Raw genomic sequence first — 21,225 nt, 5'->3', positions numbered from 1 at the left:
TTTGGTCAATATGTTTATCCCAGCTAAGATTAACATTGAGGTTTAAATTAAAAATTTTGGTTTCTATAGCTGCTCAATACTATTTTTATCTATGAATATATGAGGTTGAAGTATATTTCTATTTTGTTTTGTTGAAAAACACAAAAAATTTGTTTTTTTTTCTATTTTCAATATTAAATTATTGTCCAAAAAATACTGTTGAATACTTAAAAATTGCGTACAAGCAGCTGCTTCAAGTTCATGTTGAGTCTTTGCAGATAATATGAGGTTCGAATCATCGGCATGAAGACAGAGCTGACTTTGAACTAAATCAATATTGTGTACAGCCTCAGGCATACCCTGAATGTAGCAGGAGAACAGCAAGGGATCCAAAATAGATCCTTGTGGAACTCCATGTTTTGTTTTTGATACATATTTTATAAGTTTGTTATTACGTATGCTTCGTTAATAATTGTTTATACAACCTAATGTTTAAAAAAAGTACATTTAATAATAATAAAAATTAACTTAACTTGTTTGTTTTCAAGACCTAGTGGAGAGCACACAGACAACCGTATGGAAACATCGGACTGTCTGCTGTACAGTCCCAGGTTCATTATCATCTGATTTAGTGGTGTTTAGTTCTCTTAGAGCTGTGCTGTATAAATAGTTAAATCAAATAACAGCGATTTTTTGTAAAATCCTCCTAAGGCATAATAGGAGATCGGATTTTCCATAAAAAAGTTAATGAGTGATTTCTTGGTCATTAAAAAATTGCCTTTTTAATTTTAAAGACTTAAGTAATATATATATATATATATATATATATATATATATATATATATATATATATATATATATATACATATATATACATATATATATATACATATATATACATATATATATATATATATATACATACATACATACATATATATATATATACATACATATATATATATATAAAGAACTTACATTTTATCATACTCATTGGGGCATTCCCAAACTACTTAGTACTTATCCCCTTGGGCCTATGTGCTAGAACCTTGCTCTTTCATACACAACTTGAGCTATCCGATGGAGTTCCAGTTGGTTGAATTCTTTCCATCATCCAACATCCTCTGGTTGATTCCCTGGTGATGCGTACACCACCTGAACTGTCACTGGTGGTGGAATACAACCCATCAAGTATGACTTGTTGACAATAAGATACAGGTGTGTCTAGAAGTGGTTATAAAAAGTAGGGATATTCCAATAACTTTAAAATGCATTGCAAGGATCATGCATGTTGAGGTTAGTTACGATGGAAAGTCTGTAAACTTGATTGTTAAGACATTCAATGACTATGGAAAGCGTATGATGAGAAGATTAGGTTTTTCAAGAGAGCTCTTTAAAAGCATAAAAAAGATCACATGAGTAAATGGTATTGGCTAAAGAGAGGTGTGGATAGAATCAAGGGAATAACTTACTATTTTCACTTAGGATTAATTCACTAAAAGCTCTTATGTTCTGCTAGGAGCTGGATCATAACTAAATCTTGTCAAACAAGGCTGACAAACACATCAAAACATCGCAGAGCTCCCAGTATTTATTCATCGACCACCAAACATAACTAAAGTGTTTCTAAAGTGAGTGTCTTTCACTCTATCTTGCTTTACTTGTCCTCAACTTTACAGTAGAGTTCAGCATTGTAAAATAGGGTTGTATTTATTGTCAGTTTTGCTTGTTCAAATTTGTGTGTTAAAACGGTCAGTCATCAGATTTCTGCATGCAAGAAATAATTAATCAGCAGACATTAATACTCAGATCCCTGAAATTTATCTTTTTTTATTTATCTGAAAAGTTACAAATGATTGAATGGTGAGAGAACTTTTGAAAATATTTAATGATGTTATGAGGATCATAGTATGAGGCATTTATTCTAAAAGCCCACATTGTTGCCGCCATTTGATGAAGATCAGATATTGGGGTTAATTTATTTATTTTCCCAAAGTGTTGTGTCATATGATAATGATCAAGTATTAGGTTACGGTGTATTGCCCAACGGTGATGCCATTTAATGAAGTTCTAAATGTGATGTTGATTCTATTGTGGCAATAATCAAATAGATGTCCGATTTAAGTTAAAATGAAGGTGTTGAATTATGTTATATGACGTGGTTCTGGTTCAAAGTGAGTTTATGTTAAGCGGAGCAGGTGGTCACTATAATGTGTTGAAAACCAGTGTCGTTTAGTTTTATTAATAGTTTGTGTTCACTGCATATATTGTTTACACTTTTTGTAGAATTTTATGTGAGATGAATCAATAACATGATTGCAAACCAATTCAAATTAGGTCCAATCAGTAAAAACACTGTACTGCCCAATTATATGATGGTCAGGATAATAAGTTCTCCCATGTTTCACTCATATAAATTTATATTTTGTACTTCAACATAATTCCACTCACCGATCTAATTTGCTTTAACATGTCACTAAAGTAGATCAAAATAAAATTGTATAAGAACATGTGCTTTCTTCTATCACGAGGACCAACACATATCCTCTCCCATTAACAGATGAGGCAAAAAGAAGGCTGGGAAATATGCTACAACTGCCTGGTCTACAAACCGGAAGTCTTGAGCTTTTCAAGCCTCCAACCCAAACTAATACGTTTGACTAGATATTAACTAATATTGCCAATAGATTTTAAATTTCTCTATTGATTATCGTAATTAAATAACAAACTGATTCCAGCATAAAGTTGAAGTATTTATTAATTATTTTAGACTTACATGTGATGAAAAACATAATATCTGATTTGCATTATGAGCTGTTTGTGGTGCGCGACAACTTCTGCTTGCCGATCTTGCAGCAAACTATTTGAAATTTAAGTTGATCTGTTACAGATGTGCGTATGACCTGACACCCACATGAATCCTATCCAAGGTTCGGTAATCAGACAATACGGTTGAAAAAAGATGGGGCATCTTTCTTATGACTAGGATTTAGTCCCGATTCTGACCACCACATGTTCTCTCTTGTAGTCTTTAAGTTTGAGAACACTAATTTGTCAAAAATGGTGGTAAACAACAAATAACTTCTGGGCAGCAGAATTTTTAGATTAAGGTTTGGAAGAATTGGTTATTTAAAAAATATATATCACAATAGTGAAAACTAGATAAAAAATTAATTAAAAATATGTACCTTCCTATGGTATTAAGATATTTACAACATCGCTTAATATTTGTACCAAAACTGTAGTTTCTCTGAAACATGACTTGCAGTTTGTAACTGAGTTTTTCTATCAACCAACATAAATATAAACTAAATAAGTTAGAACGATGTAGACTCGGTGTATGCGTAAATATGTATTTCTTAATTTATATTTTTGAATATTACCAAGATAAATTTTTGTTAAAAAAAAAGTATGCAGTCTAAATAAGAAAGTTTTGATTAAACTTTTACGATTCCCAAACCATAACACATAGTTAAGTGCATACCTCTAACTTCATTTAGGAAAACTAGGGCTAAAACCTTATGAAGAGGAGTAAATTATAATTAAATTAGAATATTATAGGTATAATTTTAGATACAAAAAGTAAAACTTGTGGATTTCCAATGTTTCCATGGAGCTGGTAAAGCTTTCGCCAAAAGTGGAGTATTGCCAATGTTACCATAAGCAAAATCATGTCAAAACAAGTTTATCTCCATTAATAACTGAAACTGGCAAGTAGGAGCCATTGGCAAACAGTAATTTTAATTTTTTTAAATTAGGAATTACTGGAAACTTTCTAGGAATATTTTCTTTTAATGTATAAAGAATTCTAGAAAGTTTGTGCCAATAATGTGGTTTTATTTATTTATAAACTTTAGGTCAAATTTCATTAGATTGAAGAATTTAATATCTAGCTCAATCCAGATCAATCATATGTTACATTTTATGATATTTAAACATAATTCACAAAGTTTTAATTTGTTACAATTCAATGGATATTAAAATTAAATGATATTAATATAATTAAAGTTATTTATACTAAAAAGAAACTTCACCAATCTTTGTATCAATAAATAACCAAGACACGTTTTGTTTTGTTATGAAAATAATCAAGACGTATCTAAAACCTTTGACATTCAAATAAATGTTCAAATGTACACATTACTGTAACCTGACTACTAAAAAGGAATTGGTTGGGTGTCTGTATTTATTTACACTTAAAGTCTGAAAAATTCAGCACTGGCAGTTTATTATTTGGTGTATTTTGGTTTATTATTCAATATATAATATGTTTTCCAGAATAAAAATAAGGGCAGTATATTTAGAAGGTCTGTCCGTAATTCGTGTGGCATTTAACATTGATAAACAGAGACTTGCACGAGAGCTTGAAAGAATGATGAGGTGGTTTCGATCAGATTGAACGACAGCAAACGGACATTGTGTTTTGTGTGGTCACTGTGGCCATAGTGATGGGAATTGATTATCACCTACACCACCACAGAGACAGACCGACAGACACAGAAGTGTGTGATGTTGTAGGTGAGGTGAGTAATTCATGGTTCAATAATAAATATTTATTTTATAGTATAACAGTTTTACACAGTTAATTCTGGTGAAGTAACATACAACAGAAAAGGAAATGTGAAAATTATGTTTATGTTATCGTGGTGAGCATCCTTTTCCTACCTTTCATTAATAGGATCCAGCTTTTCCAGAATGTTTTATTAGTATACCATAAGTTTTACTTTTTCATAGCACTTAAATTAAACTATAATTTGTAAACTATAATATTTTTGAACAGTCGTAAAAATTTATCAGAACACTGGTTTTATAAACGTGCTCAAGTGACATTATTTTGTAAATTCAGAAGAAACAGTTAAGAAATTTTGAGAAAATACCAGTAAATAGACAATGGAATTGTAAAAATATGTAAATGTAAATTTGTTTCTCATTTCTATTCATAATTTGCTTTATATCTGTTTATTGGAGGAAATTATTCCTTAATATGTTCACTGCATAATATACCAGCTACGCAAATAGCTTTTTAAAATTATATTTGACTTACCAAAGCTGAAATTCTCAGTGGTGTGAAAGTGAAACAGTAATAAAAATTTATTATTGCGTGAGTGCTGATTAATAGTGTTGTGAAGCCTATTGATTAACTTGGAAAATGTGTGTTTTTTTGGGACAGTCAAAGAGGAATAATAAAACTATAAAAAGATTAAATTTTTAATGTAAATATAAGATCCTCTTATAATGAGATCCTTCAAATCTAAACATACAAAGAAGGGTGTGTTTTTTGTGTTGAATTAATATGTGCTCTATATAGTACCCACATAAACCAGGTGTCCCAAAAGGCACAACACCTATTATTATTTTTAAATAAATGAGAACTTTCAATCTCTTTTGTGAATACTTAATAACATCACTTTAAAACGTTTTAGATCGATTTCAACTCCCACAAAATGCTTGATGGGGAGAAAATAAAAAATTTTAAGTTGGACAAACCATTGACTAATACTTCAATTTCAGACCAATCTATGCACAATGGGTACCCTTTGTATAAAATTAAAATTCTAACTTTGACTGGATGCTATGTTGGATAGAGTGAACCTATAGAACTCTAATTTGTACCATTATTTTTCTTTTTTCAAAACATTGAAAATGAGGAGTCATAAGACGGGGTTATTGCCAAAAATCCTTCATTGAAAATGGGTGTTCCTGGGGCGAGTGTTTTTGACAGTGACCCCAAGTTTTCTGATGTCTCACTTGGAAATTCTTGATAAAAGAAGAATGGTATAAATATAGGTAGCTGGACTGGTTCTATCTGTCAACATTAGATTTCAGATTTGTAGATAAGAATGAATTTTTTCCCCAACTAAATGTAAAATATTTACATTATCACAATCTTATAAAACTACATGATTGAATACATTTTTTTATTACTTTAAAAAAGCACAGTAAGGAAAAGCATTGTTCTTGGAAAAATGTAATTAATTAAAAACTGAACACTCAAAATGTATAAAATTTTAAAACAACGAAAGGTAAAAATTGTGTAAACTTATTAAAGTATTCAAGATCACCAGTTGAAGTTTAGTTTACAATAAGTTATAAGCAACAAGAAAAACAGTACAGCAGCAGAACAAAATGGGCCTGTTGTAGTGGTAACGGATGATGAAGGGAGGAGGTGTGGTTTTATACAGGTCCGACTGTCCGTCCGTAGTTCATAGACAGCACTGCCTCTGCATCCTCGGTAAACAATGGAAATAACCACTGGTTAACTTTTCTTTTAAAAATAAATGTAGAAATTTTCATTTAAAAAAAACTAAAACTTCGAAACTGTTCTTAACCGGACTTTTAATTGTAGATCTAGAATTCCTGAAGACATGAGTTAAGAGTGTGTTTTATTCTTTCAAACAGATCATCTAATGTAATATGTGTAATGTGTGTTTTCTTAGTATCATATAATGGAATCTGGAGTCCACCTCCATCTGAAGAGGTACAATTAAGTCTGTGATGAAGATGTCCAAAACAAACTCTGCATCGTTTTGACATTAGAGACACCTAGACTGAAAAAGAGCTCTGTCTGGTTTCCTCAGCAGCCATCCAGTGTAATATAGATGAAGAAGAATTCTCATTATCTCATCAGGTGCACGACTGAAGCAGCAGTCTCTCTCTGAACAGACGTGGACTCCAGATTCCAGGAGTCAAGTCTGTGACGGTGTCAAATTTCAGATGCTCCTTTAATGGAACGTGAAATTGGGCTAACCTCAACATTAACATTGAATCAACCCTTCCCATCATAGTTATGTTATGTGTAGATAACCTAATTTTGACTAATCATCATAAGGTGGTTTAAATGATTCCACCTGTGTCTCTATCTACTGGAAGGATGCTTAGATTTTCTCCTATCAAGCTGTTATGACATATAGATGGCTGCTTTCCTTCTAAGTTGTTTGTCTCATAAGGTACACTGTTTGGTATAGTGTGCATCCAGGGACACCTAGTACAAGGTTTTATGTTCTGTTAGGATAAAATGCTTAGAAAATTGCATCTAGTCTTATAAGGACCTTTGCGCCACTTCCAAAGTGACAGGATATTTTGGATGGGTAAGGTTGGGAGTAGAGGCCACCTCCCATCAAGATTCATGAGAAAAATTTTAGGGCACTAATTTCAAGTCAGCTCTGAACCAGCCTCTCCAGTAAAAACAGGCAGGGGTGGCACACCCTTATATCTAGGCTGACAAGAACCTTTGACTCTTATAGAACAAACTCCACCAACTCCAATAGTCATCGCCGGCAGTAGACTAGACCTATCAAATTACCCTTGCGCCCCAGAATCAACATTTACGGTTAGTGATGTGCCGCTCCTGGACATCCATAGGGTTTCCCAGATTTAAATGACACATCAGTTTTTGCTGTACCCACTGTGGGTTCAACTGAAAGGTATAAACCAGCCAGAAGTGAACCCTCCTGGGGAGTTGTACAATGTTAGTTGTAACAGTAAAGGCCCACCCTCGTTTCCTGATTTGCCGCCATCTTGTGTCTGCTGTGATAATCGTCATTTATTATTGGCTTCTGGTCAGTTTTCATTAGTTGGCCGTTCAGCAGACCTATTTTGACCTGTATTCTTTAGATTAGAATAATAATTAGTGTTTCGATTTTACTAAGTGCATATTTAACAAATAGTGTGCAAGAGGTTGAAATACATGTCTGTTGTGATTCCTGACTAATGCTCTGGAATAATTAGTAATCTAGATTGTAGTTATATATTAGGTTAGTTATCCACCTGAGGAAAAGATCAGACTGCAGATCTCGAAACGTAGTATTAACTTTTTCTTGTATCACTGAACGATGACAAATTCCTAGAAAATTCTTTTTTCTTCACATATAAGGTCTCTTATTATTTACCAAAGTTTTGATATAAGCAAACAAAATATAGTAAATACTGAATATATTAATACATCTATTGCTTTATTGGATATAATATTTAATTCATTGCTTTCACTAGAAATTCTCTCTCTTTATGTAATGGTGGATCTGGGTTACCAGCTTTGCCGATATTCTATATTTCACCAGCTGAATAAAGAAATTTGTTATATACAGCCTCTTGCTACCCTCCTTTTGCTTTGCTCTTAATGCTTTAGAATTTATAAAAGGATTTTACACTATTCAATGTTTTTAATTAATCTTTTTAACTTGGTTATTGTACGTTTTACTCGATTATAAATTTATAACATTTGTGATTTGTGAAAATGTTAATAGATATTTTTAAATGACATTGCTGTCCATTTTTTTAAATTTTATAGCAATTTCAAAAATATCTTATTTTTTAAATCAAATAAAATAAGTACTTTTGTGTTAAATACGTACACCAGTACAGTGTAGTTTCAGAATATTTAGCTCCTGTCTTAAGATCATGGGCTCTTTTTTAGTTGAATGGAAATAAAGATCAGTTACATGAATTTTGAAAATTTTATTGTAATATGAGTTTGTTGAACTATTTTACTTAGCATGCAATGGGTTATGAATCGTAATACCATAATCAAAATCACTATAGTCACTTTTGTGAATATTTGTATTTTTCAATGAAACTGTGAATGTAGATAAAAGAATTAACAGTTCCAAAAAAAAGAATCATCTGAAAATATTTTTATTTGGATTTTGGATACATTGGATTTTATGTATTTGGTAATCATTACTGATGAACAAACATGAACAGACTTTTAAAATAAAATTCACTTTTTGGACTCAGGATTCTCTTCCTATATTAGGGTTCCACCAGTCTTCACGCCTGTATGTATAATTCATCTACAAGATAGGTACCCAAACACTTATCCCAAACACTTATCCCAAACACTTATGCATTATTGCTTGTTTCAGTAAAACAAAATGAAGGCCTATTCCGTGACCTTAGATATTTGGAAAATGCTGGTCACATGTTTGTCGTACATCGCTCTAGCATTCACGGCCTGGGTCTTTCTGCGACTCCTCAGTGCATGCTTCTGGTTGCCCAACTTCCTCCAGAAATACCAAAACACTTCTTTCTTGCAGAGCTGTGCTGAAGAAATGAAGGAAGAAGACTCCAAGACCAAGTGAAAAACGAGTATTAAACTGGTTTGGAAATTGTGATGGCTGCTTTAATATAAGTGAAGTGATACACTATTAAGTGTAGAAGAGATTTTTAAATTTGTGTTAATACTTTTAAGTTCAGAGAATTAGTGCCTGACTAAGGTTCCACATCAATGATTTCATTCTGACTGCTGGTTCAGAGTCAGAACTGGTTTAATAAACAGTTTATACCGGTGAAAAAATTTGTTTACTCAAATTTCTAATTTATTTTTAGGATCTGATATGAAATGAACAGATATAGTAAACAGTGAATCAAAACATTTATATTGGGCCTGTGACTTTCAAGACTATGTGATAGCTTGGACTATTTTGCCTCACAACCAATCATACTTATCAGTAATATATACATCAAATAAATCCGTTATTGACTCGAATAGAGTGGTCTATCACAATTATTGTTACTGATGATCACCCAATTTTTAAGTTGGGTAAAGTTATGGACAAAACCAAATACAATGAATCTCTCAGGTATGTTAGTGGTTAATTTTCTACACAATTCTTTTGTATTAGTTAAACTATTTCAAATAAAAGAACATAATTTTTGTTATTAGCTGCAAATACTATAAGTAGTATTTCATTTTATATCATTGTGTGAATTTTACTGAGTGTAGTCAATTTATTGCACATTAATTTAAATTATTATTATTTGTTGACAAGTGTATTTATTTTATTTTTGTTGTGTGTTGTTTTTAAGTCTAGCCTTTTCCAATGGCATATTCTAGGCCCAAATTGGTGGGCCAAGATATTCCCAAACCATCTGGAAAAAATAATGAGATTACTCTTTTAAGCCACCTTTATCTGAACAAAAGCTCTTTGCTCTATCAAACAAATCAAAGAGTAGGCCACTCCTTCTTTGATAGATAAGTTCAAACATTTTCCTGAGTGTGTTTTCTATTGAAAAATTATGGTCAAGGACATCTCTTAATATGCACACATCTGAAAAAGGAAGTTTGTTTTGGTCTTCCGCTTCCATTGTGAGGCAGATGGAAGGAGAAATACTATCAATGTCATTTAAAACTCATTCAATTTAGTGACTCCTTAATGAAAAACAACAAAGGAATCATCCACATATCTCCACCAAAAGGGGAATTTCAAACAGTTGACTCAGATCTTAGATGCAAATGATATTCTCAATCAGTTGAAATAAACAAATGCAAACAAAACAGAAGAATCAATCCTGATCCTGAGTTAGTAAATCAGAATAGAGAAAAATTTACATTTATGTTAATCCCTTATGTGTTGGGATTATTGGAGAAAATTAGAAGAGTAGGTAGAAAGTACAACATTAGAACTGCATTTGAAACAAACATCATACTTGGAAAAAGTCTTGTAAAAACAAATTCAAAAATGGAACACAGGATTTAAAAAAATGTGTTTACAGCATAATATGTAGTCGTAATAGAGAATACATAGGTGAGACAAAAGAAATTAGAATAAACAAACACAAAGAAAACTCACAAAGGGGCCAGCAGAAAAGTAAAAAATTTGCTTATCATTATTGGTCCGGAGAGCATTGAGTGAATTTGGATGAAGCCTTCATAATACATCAGGAACCTTATTTGTTTAAAAGGAAGTTAATCGGAATTAATACAATAAATTAGCAGATCAACTGATCAGTCAAAATTATACCGCTTTGTAGTCAATTCTGATAGTATGCAACAAATCAATTACTGTATAGAATAATGCATTGTCACAGTACGGTTTTGAGAATCTCATCTAGAGTGAACTAATAACAAAACGGGCCCACTCTTATTTCCTTTTTGTCACAATCTTGTTTCTACTGTGCCAATTGCCATTAAATATTGGTTTCTCGTTAGTTTTCTGTGATTGGTCATTCAATGTAGACCTATTGTGGCCTGTATTCTTTAGTTCAATTTTAATAATTTGTGAGATTTTTTTATTAATTAGTTGTTTTAGAGAAAGCGTACATGGAGTTGACAATATGGTTGTTGCGATTCCTGACTTATGCGTGTCACAACGCTTTGGTATGATTTGTTTATTTTATTCTAGATTGTAGTTTTGTGTTAGGTTAGTTACACATAGATACATAACATCTATCTCAAAACATAGTGTTTGGTGGATCTCGAAACATAGTGTTATTGATTTTTTGTATCACTGAACAATGGCAAATGTCCGAAAAATCCTGTTTCCTTCCTTATTCTTCCATTGCCAAAGATCAGCTTTAAATATCTTGCTATAATATGAGTTGGACCCTTCCAAATACACATCCTGGAATTACCTCTGGTATTTTCCTTAAGCTTAGTTTGAAAAATACATTTGAAATCTATAACTTGTGAAATTTTCAAAGAACAAACTTTTACCAGAAAACATTTCACTAAATTGTCTGATCAAATCAGTATACACTGTTTTGCAACTGTCTGGTTGAATTAAGACAAAATAGGTAAAGTTCCCCTAATGCTACAGAGGCTATCTCCGCATTGGAAACAAGTAATGTTCTAAAAATTATTTATTGCTTTGTTTTAAATCTTGAATTAAATTTTAAATTTAAAAAACTGGTACCTGAAGTTATGCTGTCTAGAAGTGAAATGAGACCAGTGGGCTGCAGTGGACAGAGAGGCTGCCCCGCCCCAGTTCCCCGTGTACGGGTGGAGAGGGTGGAGGGCGGGCTCTTAGTGGCGGGGGTCCAGATAGCTTCCACCTGTCAAGTGGCTCTTCCTGTCTCAGCCATCATATTTTTAGTCATCGGCTCGATTATCACAGGTAAGATAATATCTACTTGTGATTAAACATGAGTTATGCATTACAAGTATGTGTCCCAATTATGTTATGAACCCAAGCAATGTCACATACACACCAGCGAAGATGGAAACAGAGAAAAAAGGTGTTCTACCTTAGCTGGTGCATGTGTGACGTGTTGTTTGTGCTCTTGCCTTCTGCGCAGTAATATCTTTTGTGTTAATTCTTTCCAGTCTAGACTTCATGCTGTTGGTGTACCATTCAGGTGTTATGTAAAATCTTTTTGCGTGGCAGTCCATCACTGCAATTTTTAGTTTTTCAATTCAATTCATAACAGTTTTATTCACTTGGTATACGAGGGGGTACCAAAAAAAAAAACCGGAATTATTTTATAAAAATTATATATTATCAAATTTTTTTACAATACGACCTTATCTCCTTCAAAATAATCTCCATTACAACTAATAAATTTAGCCCAACGGTATTTTCATTGATCAAAACATTTTTTGTAGTCATCTTTAGAAATGGCTGCAAGCTCGAGCTTCGTTTTTTTCTTAACCTCTTCAACGCTGTCAAATCGTTGACCTTTCAAGCCTCTTTTCATGTGTGGAAATAAAAAAAGTCGCATGGAGCGAGGGCAGGCGAGTAACGTGCGTGGGGCAGCGGAACCATGCCGTTTTTGGCTAAAAACTGCCTAACTGAGATGGCTGTGTGTGCCGGTGCGTTGTCGTGGTGGAAGAACCAGTCTCCAGTCTGCCACAAATCGGGTCTTTTCTGGCGAACACTGTCGCTGAACCGAGCTCCAAATTAACCCACTACTCTCTGATAGTTCCTCAATTGTCTGTCGACGGTCGGTGAGCACAAGTTCGCGAATTTTCTCAACATTTTCGTCCGTTCGAGAGGTTGATGGACGTCCAGAATGAGGTTTGTATTCAATCGACATGTCGCCATTTTTAAATCGAGCGAACCACTCGTAGACCTGAGTTTTCCCCATAGCATCATCTTTGTAAGCTCTATTCAACATTAAAATAGTTTCTGCAGCATTTTTACCAAGTAAAAAACAAAATTTCACAGCTGCACGTTGTTCACTTAAACTTGCCATGACAAAAAACGAAACAAGAACAAAACAGGGTTAGCGAAAACAGTCACTACGAACGAATAGAATGCACTAGGACAACGGAACTGGGGTCACTGAGCTCGCAATGAGTTGCGCGACACACGCCTAGCGGCAGGAATGTGTACTACACGCTGCCGGCTGCCAGCAATACAATTCCGGTTACTTTTGGGTACCCCCTCGTATACACACATATACAAGAATAGAGTCAGGAGTTAATTCATGTTCTTACTAAATTTAAATAAAAAACAAGAATACATAACAGAAAATACGAGATATACCACAGGAAATAGAAAAAGTTTAAAATATAATTATTACAGCTGTCAAAAGGTTACAATCAAAACAGTTAAAATTTAAACAGTTACAATTTAAACAGCTTTTGGCACAAAACTATTAATTATGGAATACTCTACCTACAGAATCATCACAGGAATCATTAAAGGAATATATAGCCTTGTTGATGAGAAACTTTTTTAAATTTTATATTAAATTTGTTGAATGTAGCCTCTGACTTAATTTCAATAGAATAATTGTTATAAAATTTTGATCCAATATACTTTGGTTTCTTTTTATAAATATGTAAGGTGTGGGGCCTTATTATACAATGTATTGGGGGCTTATTGTTTTTTTGCATTGTATGTGGGGGGGGGGGGTATTGTTACGATTTCTTGTGAAATGGTTGTGATTATCTCATACCAATTCCAGTTCCTGAAGTTTGTTTTTAATTGACAAAATAGTTTCAAAAATATACATCCCATAAACCGTCATAATATTTTCTTCAAAGTATTCCTTAACTCAAAATAACTATCATGGTCTCCCAGAAGTAACTACAATAGAATTCGGAAAATATTTAGGACTCACCTTGGACCGAAATTTATCTTGGGAACCACACATCAACCAGCTCTGTCAAAAACTAAATAGCAGTCTTTACGCAATAAGGAGAATTGCACAAATCAGTAACACTGATGTAGCTATGACAGCATACTACTCGTTGTTTGAATCTCACTTGAGATACGGCCTGATAGCCTGGGGAGGCACGACAATCTCAAATCTCCAAAGGGTGCTGGTTCTACAAAAAAGGACAATTAGAGCTCTAAAAGGACTAGGACCACTTGACACATGCCGAACAGCCTTCAAAGAACTGAGAATTCTGACTGTAGTAGGACTCTACATCCAAGAGACAATCCTCTATACAATCAAATCAGGGCAAGCAAGGACTGGAGACGGACACTCCTATAACACCAGACACAGGAGCAACTTTCTCCTAAATCAACATCATCTCAGCTTATTTGAGAGGAAACCTTCTTATCGAGGAGCAATGTTCTTCAACATTCTACCTGAATCCCTAAGAAGACTGCCAGAAAAGAACTTCAAAGCCTCCTTGAGAAACTGGCTACTGGAGCGACCAATTTACACCATCCAAGAATTTGTTCAATGTAGAACACACAATTTTTGACAAACACTAACTCATACACCAATTGTAACATAAACATGACTTTTGCCCTGTTCTCCAAGAATATGTGCAATAAAGAATATTCTATTCTAACGGATGTTTTATTATGAAGATTAATAATGATTTTAATGGCTTTTTTCTGCATTTTTAGAATAGAATTTAGATTATTTACAGCAGTAGCACCATAAAGTGAGATTCCAAAAGATATTATTGAGTGAATATATGAAAAATAAATAACGTTTAATATTTCTTTTTCACACAGGTTTCTCAGTCTAATTAATGCCTATAAACCTGATGAAATTTTGGAAAGTAATTTTTCTACATGAATGTTTCAGTTAAGAGGTTTGTCTATTTCCAAACCTAAAAATTTAATACTATCCTTATTTTCAATTATTTTATTACAATTGTGATTTTAAGTGCATGTTTATGTATTAGGGGTTTTTCTGTAGTGTCAGTACAGTGAAGATTTGGCTCTCCCCACTCGCTCTCGGACTACACAAAAATGGATGTTATACTTCTGAACAGTTCTTGTAGACTAGTAAGATGTAGCTGTATGAAACATTCATGCCCAAGAATGATCTTGCTATGAGGTTTACAAATCTTTAAGGTTCTGATATAATAATATTTGCAGAGCATTAATTAAATTTAACATAGCTGGAGAACATTATGGATCGTGTCTGAGACAGTGACCTAGTTCTTAATGAGAGCAAAACACAACAATTAATATGGAAAGGCCGAAGAACCAATGACTACTATGGCTTACCTGAAATAATCCAAGATAATGAAGCCAAGTATCTCGGCATAACAATAGATGACAATCTCTCTTGGAACTCACACATTGATGGTCTTTGCAGCAAGCTCAACTCTAGTATCTATGCTCTTAAAAGAATAAAAAGTACTTGTAACAATGATACTACCAGGACAGCATACTTCTCTCTTTTTGAATCTCATCTGAGGTACGGACTACTTGTGTGGGGCAACTCCTCAGTAAGAAACAGGGAGCGGGTTCTGGTTCTACAAAAGAAAGCAATTCGAATTCTTGCGGGACTGACTCCTCAAGACTCATGCCGTCAGGCATTTGGAGAACTAGCGATCTTGACAGCTGTCTCACTCTACATCTGCGAGACCATCTGCTTCACAATAGCTCAGAAACCTGACCAGCTAGGTGACACACACAGCTATGACACCAGAAACGCCTGTGACTATGCCCTCCCCACACACCACCTGACCCTATTTGAAAAGAAACCTACATACATGGGGAGAAAACTTTTCAATCATCTTCCAGAGGACCTCAAGAGACGCAGAGATGAGAAGTACTTCAAGACAGCACTCAAGGCCTGGCTGCTGCAGAAACCATATTACACCCTAGAAGAATTTTTAAATACCTGATTGTACAACTAAATTATATTGACACAATTCTGTACTCCATGTATACGAATAAAGATTTCTGTATTCAGTTTTTTCTGACTGGTCATGACTGACTGAATGTACAGTGATCGCGTACCAAGGTCAGACACCAGAGGAGGACCATGAAGCTTATGTCCTGAGAGTGTCCAACAGTACGAACTCACGAGTGCTCGGACCTGTCTGCTTGGCCATCGCTCTACTCATGATGCTTGCGGGCATACTTGTCTGTCTGCTTGTCAAGTATGCTCACAGCAAGGAACAGAAGGTCTGTTTCCATTGTCCTATTCATGGTGACTTCTTCCCCATCATCCCAGTGCCTGTCAGTGCAGGTAACTTTATTTTCTATCTTATATATATATATATATATATATATATATAGTCTTTAAATTTTGTAAATACTTTAAGTGGAGGGAAAGATATATATATATATATATATATATATATATATATATATATATATATATATATATATATATATACAGGGTGACAATTAAGTCTGGAACCTCTTTTATAATTTTTGAACCACAATAGAAAGAAATACCAAAGTTCACACGTGATTACTGGTGATAGTAACGCACACATCTGCCCAATTACCGACCAGATAATCCCTTTGGGGGACGGTCCACAAGGAGTCAGACAAAATTCTTAAATAGCAGCATAGGTCAAGTTTGGTATCAAATTAAAGTTCTTACTTAGCAGAGTACAATGCCGCAAACCGGACTCCAAAAGGTGGATTCATTCAGTAGATATAGCTATTTGAATTTTAAACCAATTGAACAATGTAAATTATTAAGTATTACAAGTAAACACCAATTTTTAAGTACCTGTGATGAAAGTAAGTGTTCAAAATGTTCCCCTCCCATTGTCTGGCAATGTCCTAGGTGGTTGTAAAAGCCATCCACTGCATTTTGAAGGTAGTCACGAGGTATATCTTGAGCTTCTTGGACTATGAGATTTCTTAGGTGCGCCAAATCTCGAGGCTTTAGTACGATAAACTTTATCTTTGAGGTATCCCAAAGAAAAAAAAATCCAGCTGAGATAAATCAGGGGAACGAGCAGGCCACTCTACTGCACCACGTCTTCCAATCCATCTGTGAAGGAATATTGTATCCAAGTATTCTCTAACAAGGAGAGCAAAAGTGTGGTGGCGCGCCATCTTGTTGGAAATAAATTCTTTGAAATTGTCGACCAAGAGCAGCTTGTAGTGCAGGAATTATCTCATTTTGGAGCATTGCTAGATACAAGTCGCCATTTAAATTACCATTGATAAATAATGGGCTCATAATTTGATTTCCTATAATACCTTCCCAAACGTTAAGTTTCTGTGGATGCTGTGTATGACTCAATCTGCCACTTTCACATTCTAACAGTAGTTGTGTTATTGGTAATAATTATTGATTCCTGGCTTCGATTACTACATTGTCAGATGATGGGAGGGGAACATTTTGAACACTTACTTTCATCACAGGTACTTAAAAATTGGTGTTTACTTGTAATACTTAATAATTTACATTGTTCAATTGGTTTAAAATTCAAATAGCTATATCTACTGAATGAATCCACCTTTTGGAGTCCGGTTTGCGGCATTGTACTTTGCTAAGTAAGACCTTTAATTTGATACCAAACTTGACCTATGCTGCTATTTAAGAATTTTGTCTGACTCCTTGTGGACCATCCCCCAAAGGGATTATCCGGTCGGTAATTGGGCAGATGTGTGCGTTACTATCACCAGTAAGCACGTGTGAACTTTGGTATTTCCTTCTATTGTGGTTCAAAAATTAAAAAAAGAGGTTCCAGACTTAATTGTCACCCTGTATATATATATATATATAGACAGAAGCAGAATGGTATACAGGAGAGGGTATTCATGCACAATGTGTAATAAATGAAACCATCTGACAGGGCAATCATTTATACATGTATACACAATACATAATATTCTATATACAAGCAATTACTTATCTTGAAAATTATGTTAGAAGTGTTGTATTTTCCTTTAAATCCTCATAGACATCTTGCACCATTCTTATTCCTTGTTATTCAGTTGAAACATTTTTTCAATACATACTTTATATTGGTAACATATGATTCAAGGGAATTTATCTATTCATTTCCATTTAAATGATGAACACCAACTATTCTTCAGAGTTCTTAGAGCTCTGATACAGCAGGAGTGGCAAGTTGTCCTTCAATGGGTTACCTCATACTGAGGAGTTATGGGTACCAAAAATAGCAGACGCCCTTGCTAAGACAGGAACCTACATGCAACCACTACCCATGTGGGTTCACTTCTGGCTGGTTTATACCTTCCAGTTGAAAACCTGGATTATACTGGGCTCAGCAAAAACTGATGTGTCACTTAAATCTGGGCAACCTTACAGATGTCCAGGAGCGGAACTCATTAACCGCAAATATTGAGATCATGAGGGTGTGTCACTCCCTGCCTGCTTTGACTGGAGAGGCTGGTTCAGAGCTGGCTTCCCCTTCTTCTGAGGGGACATGACTGAGTTTATTGCCCTGAACTCTTCTTCATGGATCTTGACAGGAGATGGCCCCTACTCCTAACCTTACCCATCCAGAATATCCTATCACTCCGGAAGCAGCACAAAGGTCCTTTTAGGAGTAGGTGTAATTTCTAAGCTTCTTGTCCTAAGAGAGAGAAAAAACATGCCATCATCTCAAGAACCCATCACTCTAAAAAAGGCGAGTGAGGCTTTAAAGAATATGAAGGAAGCCATGGTTGAAAGTACAATGGAAAATTATGTTTTCAGTGACACGGCACAGGTCCAGACTGTTCCGCAGGCAGAGCTCTCCTGGAGCTCCACCAGAGCCTCCACAGTGCCCCTACAGTAACCTGCTCTCAGCTCGCAACTCTGTCTCCAGTGGAGGTTCCTGTCCTGTTCCGAAGCCTTTTGTAATCAACAATTCCCTAAAGTAAGTCGTTCTAGCATGATGAAGTGAAATATGTCTTTTTTTAAGCCTGAGTAAGTCTGTTTTAGCCCTCTCTTCCACTCAACCTCAAGACAATATAAAAAATATAAACATTCCCTTGCAATTAATTATAGAACATATTTCAAATCAAATCAAATAAAATATTCTTTATCCATAATGTATTACATGAATACAATTGAATGGTGTCAAAAACTTACAAATTAAGACCATGTATTTATGATCTTTTACTAAATTAAAATAGAGTATGGTACAATATCCTCATAGTCCATTGAAAGAATAAAGGGTTTTATTTATTAAATACATTTTTAGTTTATTTTTAATTTTGAAAAAGAAGTTTCTGATTTATATTTCCGGGTATTTTCTTGTAACAGTTAATTCCAGCATATCGTGGCATGTTTTCAAAAAGTGCCAATTGATGAGAAGGAGTAGCCAATTCGTCTCTCTGTCTTGTGTTGTACTGGTGATTAGTACCATTAAGTATTTGCTCTCCGATTCTTGACCTGACTGACAATATTACTTCATAAACACATAGCACGTAAACAGTAAGAATCTGTAATTCCAAAATTTTTCCTTTACTGAGGTTTGTGGATTTAGGTTCAATATAATTCTTATTGCCCTTTTTTGTACTTTTAGAATTGAATCAAGGTTTTTGGAAGTTGTTTCGTCATATAAAGATATGCCAAAACTAATTATGGAGTATATGTAAGAAAAATAAATAATTTTTAAAGTTTTATAATCACACAGATATTTTAATTTTCTCATAGCATATAAACTGGAGGATAATTTTGAAAGAACTCTATCAAAATGATTGTCCCAGTTAAGATTTTCAGCCACAATTAATCCAAAAAAATGTACCTTTTCTACTTGGGATATTAACTCACCTGTGCTAATTGGTGGTTTATTAATTTTACACTTTTTTGTTTGGAACATCGTACAATTAGTTTTTTCTAAATTAAGGAGCAGATTTTTTTTTCAGTGAAATAATCAGCAAGACTTATTAGATTACTATTTATTTTGATTTTAACGCTACCCCATGAGGATGCATTAATATTTAGACTTGTGTTGTCTGCATACAAGCATGATTTACTAGAGCAGCATAATTTTTACTGAAGATTTTACTGAAAGTTTTTACTGAAGATATGTAATCATTCCTAATATTTTTACCATCAAGGTGTGTTATTTGAACAAATTGTTTTCGATTTTCAAGATAAGATTCAAGCCTTGCCGCTTATGCCTAAATTTTGGAACTTTTTAAGCAGGGATGGGTGAGATATAGAGTCAAACGCTTTGCTTAGGTCCATTAAAACCCCCATTACTTTCTTTTTTTCATCTAATAAATTGATTACTGACTCAATAAATTCTGTTGCTGCGGCGTTTACTGATTTTTCCCTTTTGAAAACCATGTTGGCAATCTTAGATTAAATTTTTTGTTCTTAAGAAATCAACTAATTGGTCACATAAGGCTCTTTCAAATATTTTTAATATTACAGAATTTATATGTAAGGAAACTTACAATTGTATGAAACAAATGAAAAAGGACATTATAAAAACATAATATGTATCGATAAATTTGTTGTTGTTGCCCTTATTGAATATAGGTAAATAATTTTAAAATATTTTTGGAATATACATTTCATACTTATAGGAATGACGTGGTGGTCACAGAGACTCTGAGGTTCTCTTCTTCACCTAACCTCAATGATGAAGTTAAACCCATTGTAAGAAAAAGTTTGATCAGAGATAGAGTGAGTTTAAGATTAGAAAACTTTTGATCTCATTAAGATTAGGCTGTTACCATAAATCTAGACTTAGTTAATCTGAAACTAGAGTGGTAAATGTTATTTATAACTAATTTAGGTAGTAAATAAAAGAAATTTGACACTGCTGCGTTTAAGACAGAACAGGGCTAAGAGCTATTTTCTGAAAATGTCAAATATTAAAAAAAAGTATCCAGTTTTTATCAAACAAATTTATTATTGAATTAGACAAACCTATAATCTGGATGCACTTTGTTGTTTATTCCAGATGCGTGGAGTATTTTTGGCCATTGACTGTGACCCATGACATTGCCAGTTTTCCTGCTTCTCGTACACCTTCTCCAACTCCCATCAACACGTAAGCACTGTACACGGAGTGGATCCAAACTTTGTCTTAAAATATTACAAGAACATTCCTTATTTCGCTAAAGCGTAATACAAGTATTTAAGATTACATTATATTTTGTTCTCTGAATCATCTAAAATTTAATCTTTATTTTAAATTTTTTATAATTTACTAAAAGAGATTATGAATTTAGTATTACAGATTCAGAGATCAGAGATTCAAAGCCTATGTTGTCTACTGCCCTTCCAGAAGTCACGTTGGTGGCCCCTGCTACAGTCACGCAACCTCAGGTGGAACATTGAATCTTGGACCACTTATGGGCTGAACTGAAGTGAATGAACATCAAAATGTAGTGTTATACTCTTGAGATGAATTATACTGTTAAGAGTAAAAACCCATGCAATGTTGAA

At 33.9% G+C, this 21,225-nt stretch overlaps 1 protein-coding gene across 1 annotated transcript; it reads left to right on the top strand.

Moving 5' to 3' along the window:
• Positions 1-4,373: 4,373 nt before the first annotated feature.
• Positions 4,374-21,225, top strand: LOC124369955. The gene is made up of 7 exons (XM_046828181.1): positions 4,374-4,502; positions 8,841-9,557; positions 11,629-11,810; positions 15,847-16,089; positions 18,532-18,694; positions 20,738-20,827; positions 21,009-21,225. Exons 2-7 carry the CDS (start codon positions 9,526-9,528, stop codon positions 21,115-21,117), a joined length of 819 nt encoding a protein of 272 aa, XP_046684137.1. The 5' UTR covers positions 4,374-4,502; positions 8,841-9,525; the 3' UTR covers positions 21,118-21,225.

This window comes from Homalodisca vitripennis, chromosome X (genome assembly GCF_021130785.1).
Source record: "Homalodisca vitripennis isolate AUS2020 chromosome X, UT_GWSS_2.1, whole genome shotgun sequence".
In the NCBI taxonomy this organism is placed as follows: Eukaryota; Metazoa; Arthropoda; class Insecta; order Hemiptera; family Cicadellidae; genus Homalodisca; species Homalodisca vitripennis.
The sequence above is the reverse complement of the archived record's forward strand: the minus strand, read 5'-3'. Positions and strand labels throughout refer to the sequence as shown.